The following is a 23,427-nucleotide window of genomic DNA, read 5'->3' as shown; positions in this document are numbered from 1 at the left end:
TGGTTAGAGGTAAAAAAGCACTGCCTGCAAATGGTTGTTTGGGTTTGGGTTGAAGTAAAAAGGCACTCTCTCTCTCTTCCCCTCCTCTCTCCCTATCCCTCTCTCTTTCTCTCTCCCCTCTCCCCCCCCCTCTCATCTCCCTCTTTTTCTCCCCCTCCTCCCCTCCCCCACCGAACCTCCCCTAAACCCCCCTCCCCTCACACCCCTACCCCCTTCCCACCACCCTCCCTCCCCCTCCCTGCTCCCCACCTCTCCCCCGCCACTCATCTCACCCCCCTCTCTCTCTCTCCCTCTCTCTCTCCCTCCCTCTCCCCCCTCCATTAGCGCGAGTGCGGCCGGGCGGGTAGTTAGTGTGTGACGCTGCATGCCGCCTCCCCCCCCATCCCCCCACAACCACGTTGGGGGAACAGACCCAACGGGTCTGCACTTGGTCTAGTATTTTAATATAATATACCAAGGCATTTTGATCGTCACCCCTGAAACAAAACCTTTAGTATATGTTTATATTCAGTTATTTTCAAAAATTATTAATTAGCATGTTGTTGGAAAATGATCTGGTAACAAAACGAGACATGGGACAAAACATACCAATGTTTTCCACATGTTAGGGCGTTTAATTCCACCTCACCTGCTACAAATTTGGGATGGGCTAAGATTCATTTTATTGCATCTATGTTCTTTTCTAAGGGGAAGTGCAGCCGTGGCCTTTTTTTCGTTTTTCTCAGTCCTTTTCTTTTGGTTTAATGTAAAGAGCGACGGTTAACACTTTGATATGTATCCATGGTCAAAAACGAAACGACTGCTTATTTGCAAGTTTGCAACACGGTCTTTCCGACTGCATGTGGCTGAGCAGAATCAACAGGCAGAGCTCGCCGCTGCCATGGAGACGGCCGTTTGTACGACATCCTCACTGCGCTTCTGACCAAAGATCTTTGGTGGAGACCGACCGGCCGAGAGGCAGCCGCACCACCACCATGATGGAGATAGTGGGCTGAGTGACAGCCTCATCGCCGCGGCCGGCGACAGCGCCGAACAAGAGTGGCTTCAGGTAAAAAGGGGAAGGGAAAAGAAAAACCGCTCTCCAATCGCGACGGGAAGGAGGCGTTAGCCCAGCCTCCCCACTTCCCCTCCTTTGTTTCTAAACACCGCGAGGCCTGGTGGCGGCCTACACAGCCTGGGACTGGAGTGAGTGGATCAGCCAGCCGGCCAGTGACTTGGCGGCGGACACCCACTGGAACAGAGGCGAGGCTCCTTTCCCAGAGGCCGCGTTTGCCGCTGAGAAGCGGTGCTTGAGGTGCGGGGGAGGCCAGGAGCGTGGCGGCGTTTCCCTTTGTTAGGAACCCCCCCAACCCCCATGTGGACTCGATGTTTATCCCAGACTCTTGCAGTCAGATGTACAAAGGCAGAGTCTTGCCCTCGGTGAAACTCTCTCAACCCCGGCCAATCTCTTCCAGGCCGCCGTGCCTTTTATTTCAGCTTCCAACGACCAGTTTCTACCGATTTTAGTAAAGTCTGACCCTTCATTGATGAGTCTTGAGGAAGGTAATGTGTTGATCAGGTTTTGATTCTTCATATATAAAACGTATTATGTAACATAGATATCTAACTACAATAACAAACTCTTTGTTCTGGTTCACCATCCCTGCTGTCAAACTAATTTGGGACGAGATAACCGCGAGTTACTGCGCGCTGTGTTTAGACATGTGTCTTTTGTCATAATCCTCCGATTATGTCAATTGTCCCTTCGGTTTGTTCCCGGTGCGATTTGACTTGTTCCGCATCAAACTCTTCAATAACTGACGTATCCGATTTAAATAGCTCCTTTAAAAAAAATTGTTAGCTGCGACTGAATTATTGTTATTGTAACAAAAAAAAAAATCACATTCTTCTCAGCTGGACCACCTTATTTTACGATAAAAGTGGTTAAAAACTTGTCTCTGCTCCAGCGAAACGTTTATTACAAGAAGGATTCAGGCCTCCAGAGTTTATAACTTAGTTGCTGATTCACCGCTGTCACGATGTGCTTTGGTGAGATCCAGATGAATATATTTACTTGCACCAACGGTAACAGAATAATAAATGTACTTAAAAATCACGAGTGAAATGAAAAGGTTAATTTCAGTTGTCAAACAGAAACAAATTTCCAGTTTCATTAGTAATTTTTCATTTAATTGTTGGTTATAGTAAAGCTTTTTAGAAGAGATCTGACAGGGACACCACGAGCGAAATTCCCCTCTACCTTTACATACACTACCCTGCAATCAAAACCCTTATCCATAAAAGCATTTTCATTTCCTGCCTTAGTACTGCACATGCACTTCGTGTCTGATGAGTGATCACGTGTGCAGTTTTGTTCCATCCACTTGGGATGTGGCTGTTCTATGTGCTATGGTAATTAGTGGAAATGAATGAGACTGTGCATACAGCTTTCACTGAAGCGATGGTCTTTGTGTCTTGATGAAGCTGCTCATAAGGACAAAGGATAACGCCGTGGCGGGTGTGTTTTTGTTTCATAAATCTATTTAAATTTTAATTATCTTCCTGAATTCCCCAAAATATGGATGCTGAACTTTTGAATCTAAATTGTGCATCTCACTGTTTCTGTTCTTTCTTTGTCTATTATCCCTTGCTTTTTGTGTTGGAGTGGATGATGTGATGCATAATACAAATTTATGTTCATTTCCATCAATTGTTAATATAAGGATTAATTGGGGAAAATGTTGTTTTGGCAGAAAAAATACACTGACCTGTATTCTTTTTGCAGACATTTCTGGTTAGACATGGATATGTTTTTGAAAATTAATCAATTCTTTTGTATATTTTAAAATTCTGGTTAAATCTGGAGTAATTGGTGAGGTGTAGATATGTATAGTTGAAATCAATTCAAAATTTCATATGTCATAGTTTATTACAACATTTAAAGTTTTCTCCATATGGCTCATTTATTGTTATGGGTCTTAACTGCACAGCTTTTCATTCATTTTATTGTATGGTTTGGTCACTTACAGTGCCCTCCATAATGTTTGGGACAAAGACCCATCATTTATTGATTTGCCTCTACTCCACAAATTGAGAAAAATAGAAAAAAATCTATTGCACACTGTCAGATAATAAAGGCCATTTTAATACATTTTGGTTTCACCATGTAGAAATTACAGCAGCGTTTATACACAGTTTCCCATTTCAGGGTACCATGATGTTTGGGACACAGCAATGTCATGTAAATGAAAGTAGTCGTGTTTAGTATTTTGTTACATATCCTTTGCTGCTTGAAGTCTGCGATTCATGGACATCTCCAGTTGCTGGGTGACTTCTGTGATGCTCTGCCAGACCTGTATTACAGCATTCTTTAGCTTATGCTTGTTTTGCGGGTTAGTATCCTTCAGTTTTCTCTTCAGCACATAAAAGGCATGGTCAATTGGGTTCAGATCGGGTGATTGACTTGGCCACTCAAGAATTTACGATTTTTTAGCTTTGAAAAACTATTTTGTTGCTTCAGATTCAGATTCAGATTCAATTTTAATTGTCATTGTCAGTGTACAGTACAGAGACAACGAAATGCTTCAGCAGTTGGTTTGGGATCATTGTCTTCTGTAGAATGAACTGCTGGCCAATGAGCTTTGAGGTATTTGTTTGAACTTGAGTAGATAGGATGTGTCTATACACTTCAGAATTAATTATGCTACTACCATCAGCAGTTGTATTATCAATGAAGATAAGTGAGCCAGTACCTTCAGCAGCCATACATGCCCAGCCCATAACACTCCCACCACAGATGAAGTGGTATGCTTTAGATCTTGGGCAGTTCATTCTCTCCACTATACTTTGCTCTTGTCATCACTCTGATATGTTAATCTTCATCTCATCTGTCCACATTACCTTTTTCCAGAACTGTGGTTGCTCTTTTAAGCACTTCTTGGCAAACTGTAACCTGGCCATCCTATTTTTGTGGCTAACCAGTGGTTTGCATCTTGCAGTGTAGCCTCTGTATTTCTGTTCGTGAAGTCTTCAGCAGACAGTGGCCATTCACAAATCCCACACCTGAAGAGTGTTTCTGATCTGTCGCAAATGTGTTTGGGGATTTTTCTTTATTATAGAAATAATTCTTCTGTCATCAGCTGTGGAGGTCTTCCTTGGCCTGCCAGTCCCTTTGCGATTAGTAAGCTCACCAGTAATCTCTTTCTTCTTAATGATGTTACAAACAGTTGATTTTGGCATGCCTAAGGTTTGGCTGATGTCTCTAACAGTTTTATTCTTATTTCTCAGTCTCAGAATGGCTTCTTTAACTTTCATTGGAACAAATTTGATCCCCATGTTGATAAACAGCAATAAAAGATTCCAAAGGTGATGGAAAGACTGGGTGCTGAGAGCTCTCTAATACCTGCATTAAGGAAGCAATTAACCACACCTGAGCGATTACAAACACCTGTGAAACCATGTGTCCCAAACATTATGATGCCCTGAAATGGGGGCGGGGAGGCCTAGAGTAATTGAGCAAATGGGTAGATAATTTGATAGTTGCTATTTCATCCTTTAATTTGGAAGAAAACCTTTGCATTGCGAACATCTGACTTAAAAGGAGTGTATTAAGAAAATCTGAAAGAAAGGAATATGACCAGTTAATAATGTGATTTGAATTCATAAAGTTAAGTTAGCCCATTTAAACCTACAGCACATTTAAAAAAAAAATTGCTTCTCTTTCTCAAGATACTCAACTCCTTTTCACGATGCATTTCACACTAGATGCCAAAGTGACAGAAGTACAATTTTCTTTTGAGGAAACTATTAGTTTGGATCACTTTCCTTTGAACAAAAACACTGCTCCAAAACCTGAGCACACTAATTCAGTTGAAAATCCACTGAAGCATGTTGCCATGTCAAAATGTTCCTGTCTTTGGGAAGCTCCGCTCTTCCAAAATTTGTATGGATATTAAACCACAAAAGTACTTTTCAATAGAGTGGAACATTCTTTTTTATTTTAAAGTACTGTTTTTAAAAAAAGAGATCGCCTGCTGTCATTACTCTTTGTGGAATGTTACTGTGTACTAAAAGGCTGTCGCCTGTTTCAGACTAGTTTTAAATTAGAATATTGGGATGATTCTAAGATGCATTGTGACATAAATACTGATTTGTATTGTAGATGCATCTGTTTACGGAATGTTCTGTAAAACTATTGCTTAACAGATTGCCTCATTTTTTATAAATTTACAATGTTTATTATTTTAATTATTAATGCGTTTTATATAGTAACAAATTATTTTTATTTTCTTTCTACAAATAGCAGAGTGGAGCAGAGAAAATCCTGTAATGGAGTCGGGTCAGGACCAGGCTGATGGGCTACAAAGTAGGAAGGATGACTTAATTAATTTCAGCATCCCTGTGGATTATTCTGTCGATTGTACAAGAAATCAAAGCGAAAGGTTACAGGCAAATGACCCTTTAGAACTATTGCATGGTGGGACTGTGGATACCCATTACAGCATGTGTAGTAAGAACACACCCGGTGACTTAGAGACCAACACTGTACCACAGACTGACAAGGTTCACCTGGACGATGCCATCTCAAGTACTACAGTCACTGTCTCTTATGTTAATCGGTCCCACCTGTTCTCTTCCCAACGGATTCTACAGCATTCCTTGCATGAGCAGCCATTGCCATCACTCTTTATTCCTTCTATGTGTATGCAGTCACAGCAGATGTTGTCAGCCTCATTTGATTCTTCTGCACCTACCAATTTTGTTGACTCGACATTTGAGACTTCTGTTTTAGCACAATCTGGTGAATTAGAATCCATTAGAGGACTTGAAAACGGAATTGACTGCAGCACTGTGAACCAGCATAGACTAAAGGCACTGGACCTAGACTTGCCTTTAGTGGCGACCACTGTCCATGAATCAGATAATCCACTAGAACAAAGATTAAATACGACAGAGGAAATTCTGTATGAACATTCTAGTGCTTCGTCTGATATTGAAATGCAGGACTCTGTATGTGAGTTTTCTGGAGAAATGGGTGAGGAAAGTAAATGGATTGACTCTGTAAGTTCTGCTGAAACTCTTGTTCAAAACTTAGAAATGCAGGTAATGAAACTGACTCAGTCAGAGCACAGACCAAACAACAGTGAACAGTGTGAAAGCAAAAACCTGCTGGGCAGGATGGACCACTCTGAAATGCAAAATGGTACTAATGTTTTTACTGGGATTAAAACCTCTAGCAGCCAACATACAGATAGGAAGCTTCAGCCCATGTGCAACTTAAACAAAAGTTACAAAGATCAGACCACAATGACAATAAAAACAGAAAATATTGAATTTTCGGAGGCAGCAGTACCAGCTAATTCCGAAGAAAGGCTAAGTGGAGACAATTTTAATGAAACATGTCCAAAAGTGGAACCACCTTCCACTTCCATGCAATCGTCACAAAGTTTAAGTGCAGATAATTACAAGAGGGCAGACACAGAAAGGATCGGGACCAACACAACATCAGGTTACAAAGTGGCTCCCAATGCATGCAGCAGTGATTTCTTGCAAAATTCAGAAGAAATTATATGTACTTCAGGTAGCAATGCAATCTTTCAAACTGATAATTTATCACAACAAAGTATAACAATTGAAGAATGTTTGCATGTGCAAGAAATAGCTTTATCATTTGACCTAAATAATGAAGAACTGTATTGTTCAGGAAAGGATGGCATAGCCACTGAAAATAGCAGTGCCTTGCAGGCCAGCTGCAGCTCCACAGATGATATATTTTCTCCATCCAGTGGAAATCTGGCATCAAACATTAAAGTAACTGAACAGTCTCCATATCATGAAAGCAATTATAGAAAATCACCAGAACAAACTTCTGCTAATGACACAAATGATAACATCCTAATGGGTGAACCAAATTTGATCCCTGAATCGTTGCAGATAGTTAACAATGTACATGCGACCAGCAGAAATTCAGGCTCATTCAATAAAGAAATGCTTCCTTCCTTGGCAAAGCCATCAGCTTTAGAAAGTAGTCATCCTAGGATAAAGCCGTGCTCTCTTGAATTGCATAAACTAAATGTTCTTGAAACTGAGGGAAAATACGATGTCCGGGGATACGTGTTAGATCTGAAAAGAAATAACGTTGCTTCAATGTCATGCAGCATTTCTATGAGTCTATCTTTATCCAAGTCGGGCAAGAGTATTCATGAAGAGGAGGCAGAACCTGGTGAGAGCTCCAGTAGTGATAATGTATGTAAGGTCTTGTCTGTCCAGACAGAGCAGCAAATTCCAAACAGGAGAAAACAGACCATTGTGGCCAAGTATGAGGACAGTGAAGTAGTTTACATCTCGGATGAGGAAGTTATTATTTGTTCAGATGCAAAGACTGATGATCAACAGGACTGGAACCGGCCTCCAGTTCGGGATAATAAGAAGAGGAAGATGGCATGTCAACAGCATTTGAATCAGACAAATGAAGACCGGCCACTCCAGAATGCCGAACCCAAGCCTTTTGAAAGGAAGATTTTGCCACCGAGGCAGAGGGGAATGAAACTGGAGCAAATTGTGCAAAATATGGTCACTCAACCCAAGTCAAAAGCACCTAATAACCTTGGTGAGAGACTGAGAAGAAGTAGGGATGGGCCAATTCCTACTCCTACCAGGTTTCAACCACCGAGGCGCAAGTCATCTGGTTCTGTGGCAGAACATAAGTCCAAAGGCTGTTCTGGATCTCTTCCTTGCATCAAGGATTCTTCACAAAAAATGAGTTTAGAATGTAAAATGCAAGAACAATATGAGGCAAACCCAGGGGAAACTAGCTCACCAACTGTGGAGAAACCTAACAGAAATAAATCTACCTCAATTCCAGCATCCTGCCACGGACGAGCAACAAAACTGACCACTCCAGTTTCTTCCGGCAAGTCTTTATGCAATGCATCTTCATCTTCAAAGAAGTCAATGGAGCCTCATCGGGATGAGCATACTTCTAGTGAAAAGCATAGGTTTGGTGAGCCTGATCTCAAATGTCTAAATGGTAACAGAAGGAAACATTCAAGAAGCTCCAGGAATGCCTCAGAGTCCAAGAACTGTGTGTCATCCCGGCCACGATCTTCCCAGCCAACAACACGGCACACAGTAAGGAAGAGAACACATAAATCAGCAGGTAAAAAGCGGCAGTCACAGCGGGGACAGCCTTCAATGTTCTTTGCACCAGAAGAACCTGAGATAAAATTAAGAGCCTTGTCTCTTAAGGCTGAGGACCGTCGAGAAAGATATAATAGTTTTTCACCTTATGTTAGGGTAGAGTCTAAAGATTATTCAATGTGTACAGTAGTAAACTATCCCGAAGAGGATAATAATAATCTTAAACAAAAGAAACATTCCTATCAGCAGTCTCATGGTGCAATTCCAAAATCATCTTGTTTGACACTAGGCCCTGTAATAAATGAGGCGGCTCATAAAAACTTTCTAGTCTGCTGTCTTTGTGGCTTGTCTGCAAATGCAATGGAGCAAGGTGATCTTTTTGGACCTTTCTATCCGAGGGGATATACATCAAACAACCAGACTTCCCGATCAAAAGAAGCAAAGACTGAGCAAATTAGCACTGTTGTCTCTGGCTCTACTTGTAATTCCATTAGGATTGCAGTAAATAAAACTTCTGGACAAAACCAAGAGTCGAGGATGAGAGAAGGCGCAACGACTCGTGGCCAGAAACGTAGAAGTGTTGATGGTGTCGAAGAGACCTCAAAATGTTCAGAAAGTAAGAAGGCCAAGAGTGAGCCAACTTTGGAAGAGTGGTACCAGCCCCCATTGGTCGCAATGGATGCTAATGAATATTGGATGCATGAAAACTGTGTGACTTGGTGTGCTGGTGTATTTCTTGTAAGAGGGAAGTTATATGGGTTGTTGGAAGCTATCAACATTGCACAGGAGACGGTAAGTAAGCCAAGGAATTGTAGAATATTGTACAGTTTAACATTTGCTTCTTAAGAAGTAACCTTTTAAATCCTCAGCTTTTGACTTTTTATAAACAATTGAAAGACAACTGCATCAACAATCTGATAATCTAGCCATGTGTTAGGATTTCAGAGGAGGGAGAAAAATATTATGCACTCTTTGTTTTCATCGCAATGAATCATCTCAGTAAAATAATGAGACCAGTTTTTAAAAATTAAAACGTCATTTAAATAGTCGATCTCAGAACCTTTTGGAGAGATTTCTTCATAATCACTTTGCAAGTTTGAATAAGTGTTCAGCAGAAATGAAAAGGAGCAACATAGTAAGTTTGCAATTCCAGCTTGAAAGTTTTACAAAGGCAAAAAGAGAAAGGTTTGATCCTGTGGATGAGATCAGAGTTTTACTCAAGTCAAGTCAAGTCACTTTTATTTCTATAGCACATTTAAAAAACAACTCTCGTTGGCCAAAGTGCTTTACATTGGTGGAGGTACTAATGTTATACAACAGTGGTTCATGGATTAAATACAAACATCACTACATACATATAGCCCTCGCTCAGAGGACGTCAAGAAAGGCTTGGGAATAGAGATGAGTTTTAAGTCTCGACTTAAAGGAGTCGCTGGAGGGGGCAGTTCTGAGGGGAAGAGGGATGCTGTTCCACAGTCTAGGAGCTGCAACCGCAAAGGCGTGGTCGCCCCTGAGCTTATGCCTAGACCGCGGGATGTTCAGTAACCCCAAGTCGGCCGATCTGAGGGACCTGGAGGTAGTGTGGTGGGTAAGCAGACTTTTGATGTAGATGGGGGCAAGCCCATTAAGGGCTTTGTAGACATAAAGGAGGATCTTGAAATTTATTCGGAACCGCACAGGGAGCCAGTGGAGAGAGGCCAGGATCGGGGTGATGTGGTCCCTTTTTTGGGTGCTCGTCAGGAGTCTCGCTGCAGCGTTTTGGACCAGTTGCAGGCAGGACAGGGAAGATTGGCTGATGCCAGTGTAGAGGGAGTTGCAGTAATCTAGGCGGGAGGAGATAAATGTGTGGATGATCTTTTCAAGGTCATCAAACTGGAGGAATTAGTTCCTCCAAACTGGAGGAATACTGGTTCAATTGGCTGCCCGTACCAAACAAGGTTTATATTTACATTTAAATAATATTTCAAGATAACTAGAAGTGCGAAAACTTCCTTTTTCAGAACTCCCACTTTCCCTATGCAAGCAAATGAAGTGAGCCTGCTCGTTTCCATTTTTTTAAGCTTGACCCTCACTAAACATTGTAGAACAATAGGCTTAGCATGTTTGTTCTATCCATTTCTTGTGGTTCCTAATTTCTAATGCCAAACCTCATGTTGACCATTTATACTGCCCTCCCCCCCCCCCCCCCCATCATCTCTGATTTCCCTGCCCCCGCCCATACCTCTACATTCAATTGTGCTCAGTTATTCCAGAGATTTACTGTGTAACGAAGTAAAGGAATACAGAACAATTTCTGGATGATTTGCATTCTCTCAATCTAACTCGTTCCTCCTTGAGATCTTAAAGCCAAATCAGTGAATGTTGATGTTGGTTTTTAGGGTAAAGCTTGAATTGGTGCACATTGTATAATTTTGCAATGTAACTTCTAGTTTTATTGGATGGAATCATAAATTATAAGAATTTGTTCAAGCAATTGCTTCTGGTTCCAGTGGAAATATGGTTGTATTAGGTACAGAGAGTAAATGCTGATATGATGAATAGTTGACTAGGCTTTGGTAGTTCCACAAGTTAATTTGAATGAGGGTTGACTACATTCACTTTGTCACTATAATTAAGACAACCACCAGCTCAAATTTACTTCAATTATTGCAGTACTGGTGTATTTTCAATAGTCCAGAATTTGTCATTTTTTAAGAGCTACAGTTATGATTAGTTAACAGTAGCTGTCCTATAATTTATTCCATTCCTTCAGTTGAGATTTCTGAATTTCCTATTCATAATTCTGAAGACTTGTATTTCCCACAAACAACCAAGTTTGATGTCAATTTGATGTCTCAAATTCAAGATTATCATATGAACGATTATGGTGGGATATAGCTACAATGGAAAATCTTGCTTGCAGAAGCTTCATAGGTATAAGGAATTGGACAAACACACAAGTTATAAGTAGATTATACATAGATTATGCAAAATTGTAAAAGAAAGAAGACTGCAAAACAGGACAGTCGTGTGAAAAAATTATTAGGCAAAAAAAAATAGCAGTGAAAGAGGTGGCCCATAGTGTTCCATTGTCATGGTTAGATTAGGATTGTGTAGATTAGTTCAATGCAGAATTACATACAATAATTATGTTCCTTGTTTATTCAGTGAAACCAGAGAGAGATAAGAGTAAAACATGAATGAATTTAATTGTTGTATTGGTGTTACCCTCCAAGGATTGTTGCTTAACACTGAGTTCTAAAATGTATTCGAAGCCTCATAACTTGTTCTTGTCACCGACACGCCTTCTAGATTCTCGCTGCGTAACAATCCAATTATACATTTACATTAGACACAAAATACTCGAGTAACAGCAGGACAGGCAGCAAATCTGGAGAGAAGGAATGGGTGACGTTTCGGGTCGAGACCCTTCCTACCTATGTCCAAGACACCTCACATGCTTTTCGTCTAAAAATAAGTTCTCCTACACATTTATATTGTGGAACTCTGAAGAAAAATGCTGCAGTTAAATAAAATCTGATTAGGGTCAGTGGGAAAAATGAACTGAAAATTGAGTTGCATTGCTGTCAGTATGTGCACTTCACTATTCTGTGTGCTTTGATTTACGCAATGTTAGGCTGCATTGTGCTTCATCGTGCTCTGTAGGGATCCACTCACTGTTCAGCTGCATCTTCAACTGCTATGTCTGTGCAGTGCAGAATTACCAAAAGCTTTGCTGCTTTACTTACCTTGAGTTCAGGAGGCCAGTGTACACAAGGCTATCACAGACTTTCAGAGAGATGCTCCGAGAGGCTCCTCTGCTTGCGGCCCATTTGTCAGTATGTGCTTGATGGAAGGAAGTGTGATGTGCAAGCCTTCACAGGGCTCTCGCTTAACTTTTTTTCCCTGTTGCCAGCTGGGCAATCTTGACAGCTTTTAAAGTTGCCGAATGACTGTTTAGGTGGTCATTTGCATGAAGCGTGTGATAATGTGCTTGGACGAAGTGCGTAGTTACCAGTTGGAATTATGCTCAATGAAGCATTCACATATTATGTTCAAGAAGGAACTGCAGATGCTGGAAAATCGAAGGTAGACAAAAGTGCTGGAGAAACTCAGTGGGTGCAGCAGCATCTATGGAGCGAAGGAAATAGGCAACGTTTCAGGCCGAAACCCATCAGTCTGAAGAAGGGTTTCGGCCCGAAACGTTGCCCATTTCCTTCGCTCCATAGATGCTGCTGCATCCGCTGAGTTTCTCCAGCACTTTTGTCTACATTCACATATTATTTCTGCTTCAAATAAAGTCACAAACTCAACATATTCACCAATCAAGACATTATATACCCACTATACCCATCTGACAGGTTAAACATTACACTAACTGACAAGAGATGGCCAAAGGACATAACTACAGCAAATGTTCTTTTGGTAATATGTTTAAAGGTGTCAAAACAAATAATAACATTGGGAATTAAAACACATTTGATTGCATTCCGTTATCAAACATAGTCATTGTTCGCTCAGAAGACCATGAAGCACAATAGGGTCAGGGGCTGTGTGAATCGATGGCGGGTGGATAGATGGCGGGGGGGGGGGGGGTTTGGAGAAGGCAATCGGTGCGGAATGGATGGATTGAGGCAGGTGAATTAGTACGTGTTGGTTGGAGTATGTAAAATTGTGAGGAGATGTCAGTGGTGTTGAATGGGGGGATCAGTATGGGGGGGATCAGTACAGGATGAATGAGGGTAGACAAAAATGCTGGAGAAATTCAGCGGGTGAGGTAGCATCTATGGAACAAAGGAAATATGCAACGTTTCGGGTCGAGACCCTTCTTCAAACTGTTCCTCCCATTCTTCTTGAATGGGGGGGGATCAGTGCAGGATGGATTAGGGGGGGTCAGCACAGGATGAATGGGGGGGGATCAGTACAGGATGAATTGGGGGGGGGTCAGGACTGTGAATCGGAGGTTCTGTGCAGGATGAATGGGAAATTGGTATAGGATGAATGGGAGATCAGTACGGGATGAATGAGGGGATCAGTACAGGATGCTGGTTTAAATTGAAGGTAGACACAAAATGCTGGAGTAACTCAGTGGGACAGGTATCATCTCTCTCGAGAAGGAATGGGTGACGTTTTGGGTCGAGACCCTTCCGAAGGTCGAGACCCTTCCAAAGAGACTGTCGGGAGTGGGGGACAGAGATAGAATGTCGTCGGAGACAATAAGACAGATGGGAGAACTGGGAAGGAGGAGGGGATGGAGAGAGGGAAAGCAAAGGCTATTTGAAGTTAGAGAAGTCAATGTTAATACCGCTGGGGTGTAAGGTACCCAAGCGAAATATCAGGTGCTGTTCCTCCAATTTGTGCTGGGTCTGACTCCTTGCTCAGCACTTTAACTCTCCCTCCCATTCCCAATTTGACTTTTCTATCCTGGACCTCCTCCATTGTCAGAGTGAGGCCCAGCGCAAATTGGAGGAACAGCACCTCATATTTCGCTTGGGTAGCTTGAACATTGACTTCTCTAACTTCAAATAGACCTTGCTTTCCCTCTCTCCCCATCCCCTCCCCAGTTCTCTTACCAGTCTTGTTGTCTCTGACGACATTCTATCTCTGTCCCGCCCACTCCCCCGACATCCATCTGGAGAAGGGTCTTGCCCCGAAACATCACCCATTCCTTCTCTCCAGAGATGCTGTCCTGCTGAGATACTGCAGCATTTTGTGTCTACCTTCAAGATAGCTAGTTCTCCAAGGAGTTGCCAGCAGATGGATCAAATGTTTAATATATTCACACCAGGATGGACGTGTGGTGTAGAGAATATGCAGCTGTTTCATGTCTTCTACGGCCTGAAGATTTCCCAATATGTTTACAACCAATAAAGTACATTTTGACGTGTACTCACTGTTGCATTTAACGAGATTAAAACAAGCTGATTGTTTCACAATTGCATTTTATGATCTTGAACCTGAAATTTACAAGCTACTGTAATTTCTCACTGGTTTTGTAATGAACTATGGTTGGCTGCATCATACTCAATCTGACCCACTGGCCATTTGCCAAACACACACCCATATTAGTCCCATGGCTCTACTAACATCTGGTCCCTTTCAAGATAACTAGTGTAGGAAAGAACTGCAGATGCTGGTTTAAATTGAAGGTAGACACAAAATGCTGGAGTAACTCATGAGTCGAGCAGTAGTGATCAGCTTTAAGTGTAACATCTTGAGAGCTTGCCTCTACCTCACTATTGTCCTGACAACCTTTGATAATCAGAGACTTTGAGAACAATTGAAATTGATTTTAAGTAATTAAAACAAATAAATTAACTTAAATGTATTTAATAAACAATATGAATATTAAGTGAAATAAAGTAAGCAAAAAGTTCAGCCAGATTTACCCTTAATGAAAGGGTAAGTCAACAACCCATTTCAAATGATGGGTCTACTTTGTGGTTGGCATAAAGCTAAGTGTCGAGATGCATGTTGTAATAATAATAATAAATACTTTATGAATCCCCTTTTCAGGGGAAATTCAGATGTTCTTGCAGCACACTAATAAAAATACAACATAGCATTAAAGAAGAAGTTTAACATTAAAACATAAAATCATCCCCCCACAATGGTTCCCACTGTGGGGGAAGGCACAAAGTCCAGTCCCCATCCCCTTGTCCACCCATGGTAGAGCCTATTGAGGCCTCCACAGTTGCAGCTACAGCGGCCCGATGTTTCAGGCCCTCTCGCCGGGTGATGGTGCTCCGGCGTCGGGAGAACCCTCTCAGCGGCTTGGGATGCCTGGAACGGCCACTTCCTAACCGGAGACCGCGGCTTCCGAAGTCAGCTGGACGGAGCTCCACCACTGGTGATCTCGGTGAGAGATCCCAGGCTCCCAATGTTAAAGTCAGCGCCGCCGCCTGCGGCTGGCCACTCCACAGCTCCGCAATGTTCCATCGGTAGATCCCAGCATACCGGAATTCCAGCGCGGCTACCCAGGCAAGGCATCGCCCGCTCCGTGATAGCGCTGTGCCGCCGCCGAAGCCGAGGTTCTGGCCAGGTCCCCTCAGGAAACGCCGCTCCAGGCCCCGCTGGTAGGCCGCGAAGGCGGGTCGAAGGTGTTGCTCGGAGGAAGGCAGCCTCTCCGACCAGGTAGGGACTTGTTTCCCCCACCCTCCACACGTGAAAAGATTAGACCCATAACTACACACTTTAACATACTAAATTTTTTTAAAAAGTGAAAAAAAACGGACAGCTGCAGGACTGGCAGCCGTACAGGACATAGCCCCTCTCCAGGTTGTACCCGACCCTTGGATCGTTATGTTATAGAATGTCCTGGGGGTTGAGTCCATTGGTGGAACAGGATATCAGACTGGCCACATCTGACATTGATGCATTCTGAGTTTCTTCCCAGTGGTGCACCAGCTGTCAGCAAGACTTGACTCCTTTGCTCATGGTCAGGTTAACATTTAAATGCACTCTTTATACTTGAGCACCAGTGACTAGTTACACAGGAAGTCAATAGAATTTTTACAATTCCAAACCTGCTAATTTGTAAGATTTGAATTTGCATGTAGTCATTACTTAATAGGAGACATTTTGACCTGTTGTGCCCATGGCAGCTCTCTGCAAATGCAACATAGTAAGTTGCAATTTATGGCTTTTTTCCCACAGTTCTGTAATTTTTGTTTGTCCAGATGTCTCTTGATTGCTCTTTGGACACAATGAACAATTGAATCTGGCTTCAGGTAGTGAATTCCAGATTGTTTGCTGTATGTAAAAGATATTCCTCATGCCACCACTGGCACTTTTACCAATCGCTTTTAAAGTTGCATTCTCAGGTTTACAATCCTTTTAACTACATTGGCAAGTTTTTCTTTTTTTTTTTCTCTCTGTCTAGACCCTTGATTTTGAATGCCCTAATCCAATCACCGTTTTTTGTTGCACGGAGAGCCGTCCCTGCTTCTCCAATCTAATTATACAATTTAATTCCTTCGTTTCTGGAACCATTCCATTAAATCTTTCCTGTATCATCTCTGGGATTCATGTTTTTCCTATAATGTAGTGACCAGAATTGTACACAATTTACTCTAATTATAACCTTTCTTTATCGAACCTGCATTGCCATGTACCTTTTTAAAATTGCTTTCTCAAGCAGTCCAGACTTTTTCAAATTTAGTACAAGCACTACTCCAAGTATCTGTACAACTTGAAATGTCGTCAGACATGTGTCTGCTTAAACCATCTTTAATCGTTTGGAGTCTATCACCATCCACACTGTTTAGCACATTGACAAGCTTCGAGTTCTGTGTAGATTTCAATATGATACTTTGTACATACAAATCCCAAGCTATTAATGTATATCAAACATTTGAATGGATTTCATCCCTATCCCTTTTAAACGTTTCCTAACCATGTACCTGCCCAAGTGTCTTTCAAATGTTGTTAGTGCCACAACTACCTCCTCATTCCATATAGACAACACGTTCTGTGAAAAAGTTATCTCTCGGGTTCCTATTAAATATCTACCCTCTCACCTTAAGCCCATGTCCTCTAGTTCTTGATTCCCCCACCATGGGTAACCCCCTGGGTAAAAAAGTGCATTCACATTATCAAGTCTCCTCATGATTTTCAACACCTTTACATGATCACCCCTTAGCCTCCTGCACTCTAAGGAATAAAGTCCTAGCGTGCCCAATCTCTCCCTATAGCTCAGTCTCTTCAGTCCTGGTAACACACTTGTAAATCTTCTCTGCACTCTTTCCAGCTTAATGACATCCTTCCTACAGCAAGGTGATGAAAACAGAACACTGCACTCCAAATGCAGCCATGAAGCCAATTTTGTATCCAGTTAGCTAGCTCTCCCTGGATCCCATGTGATCTAACCTTCTAGAGCAGCCTACCTTAGAGCAGGCCGTACTGAAGTCTTTATAGACAATGTCTACAGCCTTGCCCTTGTCAAGCTCCTTGGTTAATTCTTCAAAAACCTCAAATTCTACCAAGTGCAAAACTACATGTTGACTGTCCTTAATCAGCTTCTGTTTATCCAAATGTGTTTTTATATCTCATCTCAGAATATTCTCCAGTAACATACCTACCACAGATGTTAGGCTCACTGGTCTCAACCTATATATATATATATCTCCAATGTATATATATAGTGTTTAAGAAGGAACTGCAGATGCTGCTAAATCGAAGGTACACAAAAATGCCGGAGAAACTCAGCGGGTGCAGCAGCATCTATGGAGCGAAGGAAACAGGCAAAGTTTCGGGCCGAAACCCTTCAGACCCGAAACGTTGCCTATTCCTTCGCTCCATAGATGCTGCTGCACCCGCTGAGTTTCTCCAACATTTTGTGTGTATATATAGTGTGTGTGTGTGTATATATATATGTGTGTGTGTGTGTGTGTGTATATATATAATATACAATATGTGTACAATATTTTAATTAAATATTAAATATACATATGATATATACTATATATATATATATATATATATGTGTATGTATATATCTATATTACTAAAAGTCTGATCTTGGCCACTTCCTGTTCTGTATATTGATTTTAGAAAAAATGCTGCCACTTACGGCTGTGATTTTTGGCCATCTTAGAGTACCCCTCCGCTGTGCAGGACAAGAGAATTTTTCCCATCGATTAAAAATAAAAGGGTTATTAGTATTTAAAAAATGTTGGGATTCTCTGTCCTGAAGGCCACGCCCCTTCCGGAGGGACTATAAAACCTGGAAGTGTTCAGTGCCTCAGTCAGTTTCTGCAAGATGGGGAGCGAGAGGGTCATGTCTCTCAGTCTGAGCTGTGAATAACACTGAACACATGTCTACTAAACTGAGTGTGCTTTTACTGACCTCTACTGAAAATGAAAATGTGGTTGGTTTGAAGTGAAGCAAAGCAAACGGCTGTTGGTGGTGGCTGGTTTGAAGTGAAGCACTGCAAATGGCTGTTGGCGGTGGTTGGTTTGAAGTGAAGCACTGCAAATGGCTGTTGGTGGTGGAAACTTGACAACTTCCTGTTTGCATTGTATTGATTTTAGATAAAACGCTACCACTTATGGCTGTGGTTTTTGGCCATCTTACTCAGTCCCTCTCCGCTCATCAGGTTCAGAGGATTCTTCCCATCAATGAAAAATAAAAGTGTTATTGGTGTTTGAATGTTGTAAAAAATGTTGAGAATCTCTCCTGTCAATCACGCCATGAAGGCCACGCCCCTTCTGGTGGGAGGAGGAGGGATTATAAAACCCGGAAGTGGGGGTGTGGCTCAGTCTCTGCAAGGTGGGGGAGGGAGAGGTCACAACTCTGAGCTGTGAATCAACTGAATGTCTACTGAACTGTGGTGTTTTGTGTAGTTTTATGGTGGGTTCACCCTGCTTGAAATGGTATGAAATTGCATTTGAACGTGGTGGCCTTGCACCCTGCATGAAATGGTATCAAACTGCATTTGAACGTGGTGGCCTTGCACCCTGCATGAAATGGTATCAAACTGCATTTGAATTTGGTTGTCTTGCACCCTGCTTGAAGTGATATGAAACTGCACTTGCATTTGTGGCCTTGCACCACGCTTGAAATGGCATGAAACTCCACTTGAATTTGGTGGCCTTGCACCCTGCTTGAAGTGGCATGAAACTGCACTTGAATTTGGTGGCCTTGCACCCAGCTTGAAGTGGTATGAAACTGCACTTGAATTTGGTGGCCTTGCACCCTGCTTGAAGTGGTTAGAAACTGCACCTGAATTCGGTGGCCTTGCACCCTGCTTGAAGTGGTATGAAACTGCACTTGAATTTGGTGGCCTTGCAACCTGCTTGAAGTGGTAAGAAACTGCACTTGATTTGGTGGCCTTGCACCCTGCTTGAAGTGGTATGAAACTGCATTTGAATTTGGTTTCCTTGCACCCTGGTTGAAATGGAATTTCAAGGAATAGCCGTGAGTCAACTGCCAGCCCACCAGCCATGAGTGAGCTGCCAGCACATCAGGCTTGAGTGACTGAGCTGCCACCCCAAGAATCCATTTGGTCCACAAAATGTCCATACTAGCCCTCTGGAAACCAGCCCCTTCAGCCCACAACACCCATACTAGCGCTCAAGTTAATTTCACAAAAAATGTGCATCAAATTATTTTTATTATTATTCCCATACTTGTCTAATCGACAATTAATTTTGTTCTTGATTAAACTTTAGTAGGTTCCTCATCATTGTTAAGCTGATGTATTCAAAGGGTTAAATGGCCACCGCCAGTGCATCAACAATTCTGCAGAAGACTGTGCTTTGTACTTCTGCAATTTTGATCCATAAGCCAGGGATATTCCAGCTGGACCTGGTGAAGAGATAGCCCGGCTGAATTTGAGGGCATGGTGGAAGTTGGCGGTGAAGTTAATGAAGTCCATGAGTTCTTCATGGGTGCAGGAGGTAGCCCAGATGCAGCCGTCGATATAGCGGAGGAAGAGTTGGGGATAGGACCCGTTTATGCCTGGAACATGAACTGTTCAACATAATCAACAAAAGTGCAGGCATAGCTGGGGCCCTTGATATCTGGGCTATCTCTGACATCCCTTTCTTGATCTCTGTCTTCATCACTGGAGACAGACTATCAATTGACATTTATTGCAAACTTACCGATTCCCACAGTTATTTTAACTACACTTCCTCCCACCCTGCCTCTTGCAAAGACGCTATCCCCAGATCTCAATTCCTCTGCCTCTGCAGCATTTGCTCTCAAAATGAGGCTTTCCATACGAGGACATCTGAGACATCCTCATTCTTGAGTGAATGTGGTTTCCCTCTGGCTGTCATAGATGGATCCCTCACCCTCAGCTCTTTTATATCCCTGAGTTCTGCTTCTCTCTCTCTCCTCTCAGACCCAACAAGGACAGAGTTCCCTTGGTCCTCACCTTTCACCCCCCGCCCCTCAGCCTCCGCATCCAAGACATCGTCCTTTGACTTTTTCGTAACCTCTAACGTGATCCCACTACTTCTCATCTCCACACATTTCTGCCTTCCACAAAGATTGCTCCTTCTACACTCATTAAGTCATAGAGTGATACAGTGTGGAAACAGGCCCTTCGGCCCACTTGCCCACACGCAACATGTCCCAGCTGCACTAGTCCCACCTACCTGCATTTGGTCCATATTCTTCCAAACCTGTACCTGTTTCTTAATCGTTGGGATAGTCCCAGCGTCAACTACCTCCTCTGGCAGCATGTTCCATACACCCCCCCCCCCCCCCAATCCTTTGTGAAATCGTTAACCCTCAGATTCTTATTAAATCTTTCCCTCCTCACCTTAAATCCATGTCCTCGGTTCACTTACTCTGTGCATCTACCCAATGTATTCCTCATGATTTTATACACTTCTATAAGATCAATACACCACTGTAAGATCATTCCTTCGTTCCTAATATCCCTTCCCATCCAATCCACCCATTCCCCAGGTACTTTTCTTTGCAACTGCAGCTGATGTAACACTTGTCCTAGTACTTCCTTCCTCAACTCCAACCAGGGACTCAGACAGTCCTTCCAGATGAGACAGAGGTTCATATGCACCTCCTCTAATCTTATCTACTCCATCCGATGTTCCTGATGTGGGCTCTTGTACGTTTGCGAGACAAAGCATGGACCCGGTAACCGTTTCATTGACCACTGCCAAGACCTACTGGATTTCTCGGTTGCTAACCACTTTAACTCATCGCCCCATTCCTATACCCATACTGACTTTTCTATCTTGGGCTTACTCCATTGCCAGAGCACGGCCACATGCAAATTGAAGGAACAGCACCTCATATTTTGCTTTGAATTCTCCAGTTTTGGATAACTTCTTCAAACACCTCCCTCGCCCTTTCCCTCGCCCCTCCTTCCTCCATTAAATGTATCCTTCTTGGGCTTGCACCAACAACGGCCTATTGGGGAACCTCCTTGCTTGAGGTCTTCTGTTATCAGCCATGATTTGTCCTGGTTTTTTCACGATTCCAGTTCCTCCCCCCTCTCCAGAGAAGGGTCCAGATCCGAAACATCACATCCATTTTCTCTAGAGAAGCTGCCTAACCTGCTGAGTTACCCCAGCATTTTGTGTCTAAATTTGGTATTAATCAGCATCTGCAGTTCCTGATCCCTATGTAGAAGGGAAATATATCTTTCATCTGCTGGGAAAAAGGAAATACTTTTTTCCCCCAATTGACATTAAACCACCCAGCCCAATGCTAACTACTCGATGTTGCTTTATCCCTGATAGCATCATCACTGCTTATTTTTGTTGCGTATGGCGTGCACAGCCTAAAGTTGTAGGACAACTGTTTTATTTGATCTTATTTGATTGTGCACGCCGGGTTGATTGCAATCTCCCACCCCACCATCACTGCTGACTGGCCCTGAATGCACTATAATCAGCTGCAAATCTTCTCTCATTTATTCCCTGTGATGTGACTGTTTCCTTTTTATAGTTCATTTTTCCCTCTTATTTGTCCCAAGCAAACACTAGAAACGTTCATAATCTATGTCCAACTATTTTGTGATTTATTTTGTGCACAGGTTAATTTTATTTTAGTATTTGATAAGTTCCATCAGTAGGTGGCACGGTGGCGCAGCGGTAGAGTTGCTACTTTACAGCTCCAGGGGCTTGGGTTAGATCCTGACAACTGGTGCTGTGTGTACGGATTTTGTACTTTTTCCCGTGACCTGCATGGGTTTTCTCCGGGTGCTCCAGTTTTCTCCCACACTCCAAAGACATACAGGTTTGTAGGCTTACCTTGAAAACCCCCCGCTGAGTTTCCCCAGCAATTTTGTGTACCTTCAGGTTTGTAGGCTAATTGGTTTGATAAAATTGTAAATTGTCTCTAGCGGTATGTGTAGGATAGTGTTAGTGCGGGGATTGCTGGTCGGCGCAGACTCGGTGGGCCGAAGGGCCTGTTTCCAAGCTGTACCTTTGAACTAAACTAAGGAAACTACCGATATGGTGTGTATATGGTGATTTTGTGATTATATATAGTCTAGTATAGCAGTGGGGAATCTGAAGAAGAAGAGATATGTGCATAACCTAGACATGAATGGCTGGGAATCGTTTGGGCAGATTTGTTCAAGTACCATTGAGGCAGGCCTCGCCTTCAAATGAATTTTGAGAAAGTGAAAGTGCCTTCTGTGACATTACACCTCTGTATGTATCCTTATGTTAAATTTATCATTCGCATGGAGTATAGTACAAACAAAATTTGTAGGTTGCAGATATTTCTGTGTTGTGTCAATTACATCCCTTTGTTTCAAGGCTTCAATTGTGGATTCTTTTCTCAGTGAAATTGAGAACTCGGTGAAATTTGTGTCACGAGAACAAGGATGAAGTTAACTAACTTTTGTAATTTTCAGACTCTCAAGTTATTAAATCTCAATATTGTAAATGGTATTCTGACATCCCAGTGTGCTATTTTAGCTCGTCAAAGTGACACTAATGGGCCTGTCCCACTTAGGCGTTTTTTCAGGGGACTGCCGGCGACACACCACGATGAACAGGAAGGTTGCTGCTGTAATTAAGACAGCTAGTGTACAGTAAGTCCTTTAAAAGAGGGGGGGGGTGGGGAAAGAGGAGTGGAGACAATTTTTAAGAAGCCAGAGATAAAAGGCTGTGAAGCTCGGCAGACATTAACATTACCGGTCGGTTATCCTTGGTTCTGAAAACTACTTATGGTTTTTTTTTCCCCAATGAGCCAATAACATTCACCGGTCAGCACCGGCTACAACCTACGAGAACCTTCGACCTCCTGGCAACCCACTAGGACCTCCTGGCGACCCACCCACGGCACGAGAATTCTCGCTACACTCCATGGCAGCTTCATTCTGGTTGCCGCTAATTTTTCATCGTGTTGATAATTCACGGCGACCATAACGAGGCCGCGACTAGTCCGCAGTATGCGGGAACTCCTTACGACCATGAAGGCGACCCCCGGCAACCACCCGCGAACATGTGGCGACTGCATAGTCTCCTGCAGTCGCCTAAAAAGTTACCTAGGTGGGACAGGTCTATAACTCTCTCCCATCTGAGTGGATCTCTATTGCTGGTTGTTGAACAAAGGAGGAAGACTGACTGAACTTTATTGCCATTCCGTGAAAAATGCTGTGGTGGATGTTTATGTTAAATTCTATTGTGTATTGTGTTCTTTTAATTGTATGGCTGCATGGTAACTCATTTCACTGTACCTTAATAAAATAAATGTGAACCCTGAATCTTGCCAAGAAGGCCTACTCTGCATTCCTATTATGGTATCAAATGGGAAATTAGAGATTCATGTAACATTGACAGCGATCATAGAAACATAGAAAATAGGTGCAGGAGGAGGTGGGTCATGGGTGACTTTAA

The 23,427-nt window shown here is 42.6% G+C and overlaps 1 protein-coding gene across 6 annotated transcripts in view; it reads left to right on the top strand.

Moving 5' to 3' along the window:
* Nucleotides 1-615: 615 nt before the first annotated feature.
* LOC116988059 (transcription factor 20-like) overlaps nucleotides 616-23,427 on the top strand; it is a 46,036-nt gene continuing 23,224 nt past the window's right edge. For 2 of the 6 annotated variants that reach the window (XM_033044502.1, XM_033044501.1), the window contains exons 1-2: nucleotides 616-1,048; nucleotides 5,282-8,910. In XM_033044502.1, coding sequence (XP_032900393.1) covers nucleotides 5,308-8,910 — 3,603 coding nt within the window. In that variant the 5' untranslated portion in view covers nucleotides 616-1,048; nucleotides 5,282-5,307. Of the gene's footprint in view, nucleotides 1,543-2,434; nucleotides 2,498-5,281; nucleotides 8,911-23,427 lie in introns of those variants that run through there. The other 4 variants (XM_033044498.1, XM_033044497.1, XM_033044499.1 and 1 more) reach the window with 3 other exon arrangements.

This window comes from Amblyraja radiata, chromosome 26, assembly GCF_010909765.2.
Source record: "Amblyraja radiata isolate CabotCenter1 chromosome 26, sAmbRad1.1.pri, whole genome shotgun sequence".
In the NCBI taxonomy this organism is placed as follows: Eukaryota; Metazoa; Chordata; class Chondrichthyes; order Rajiformes; family Rajidae; genus Amblyraja; species Amblyraja radiata.
Note: the sequence above shows the minus strand (reverse complement) of the source record. Positions and strands in the feature narration are given on the sequence as shown.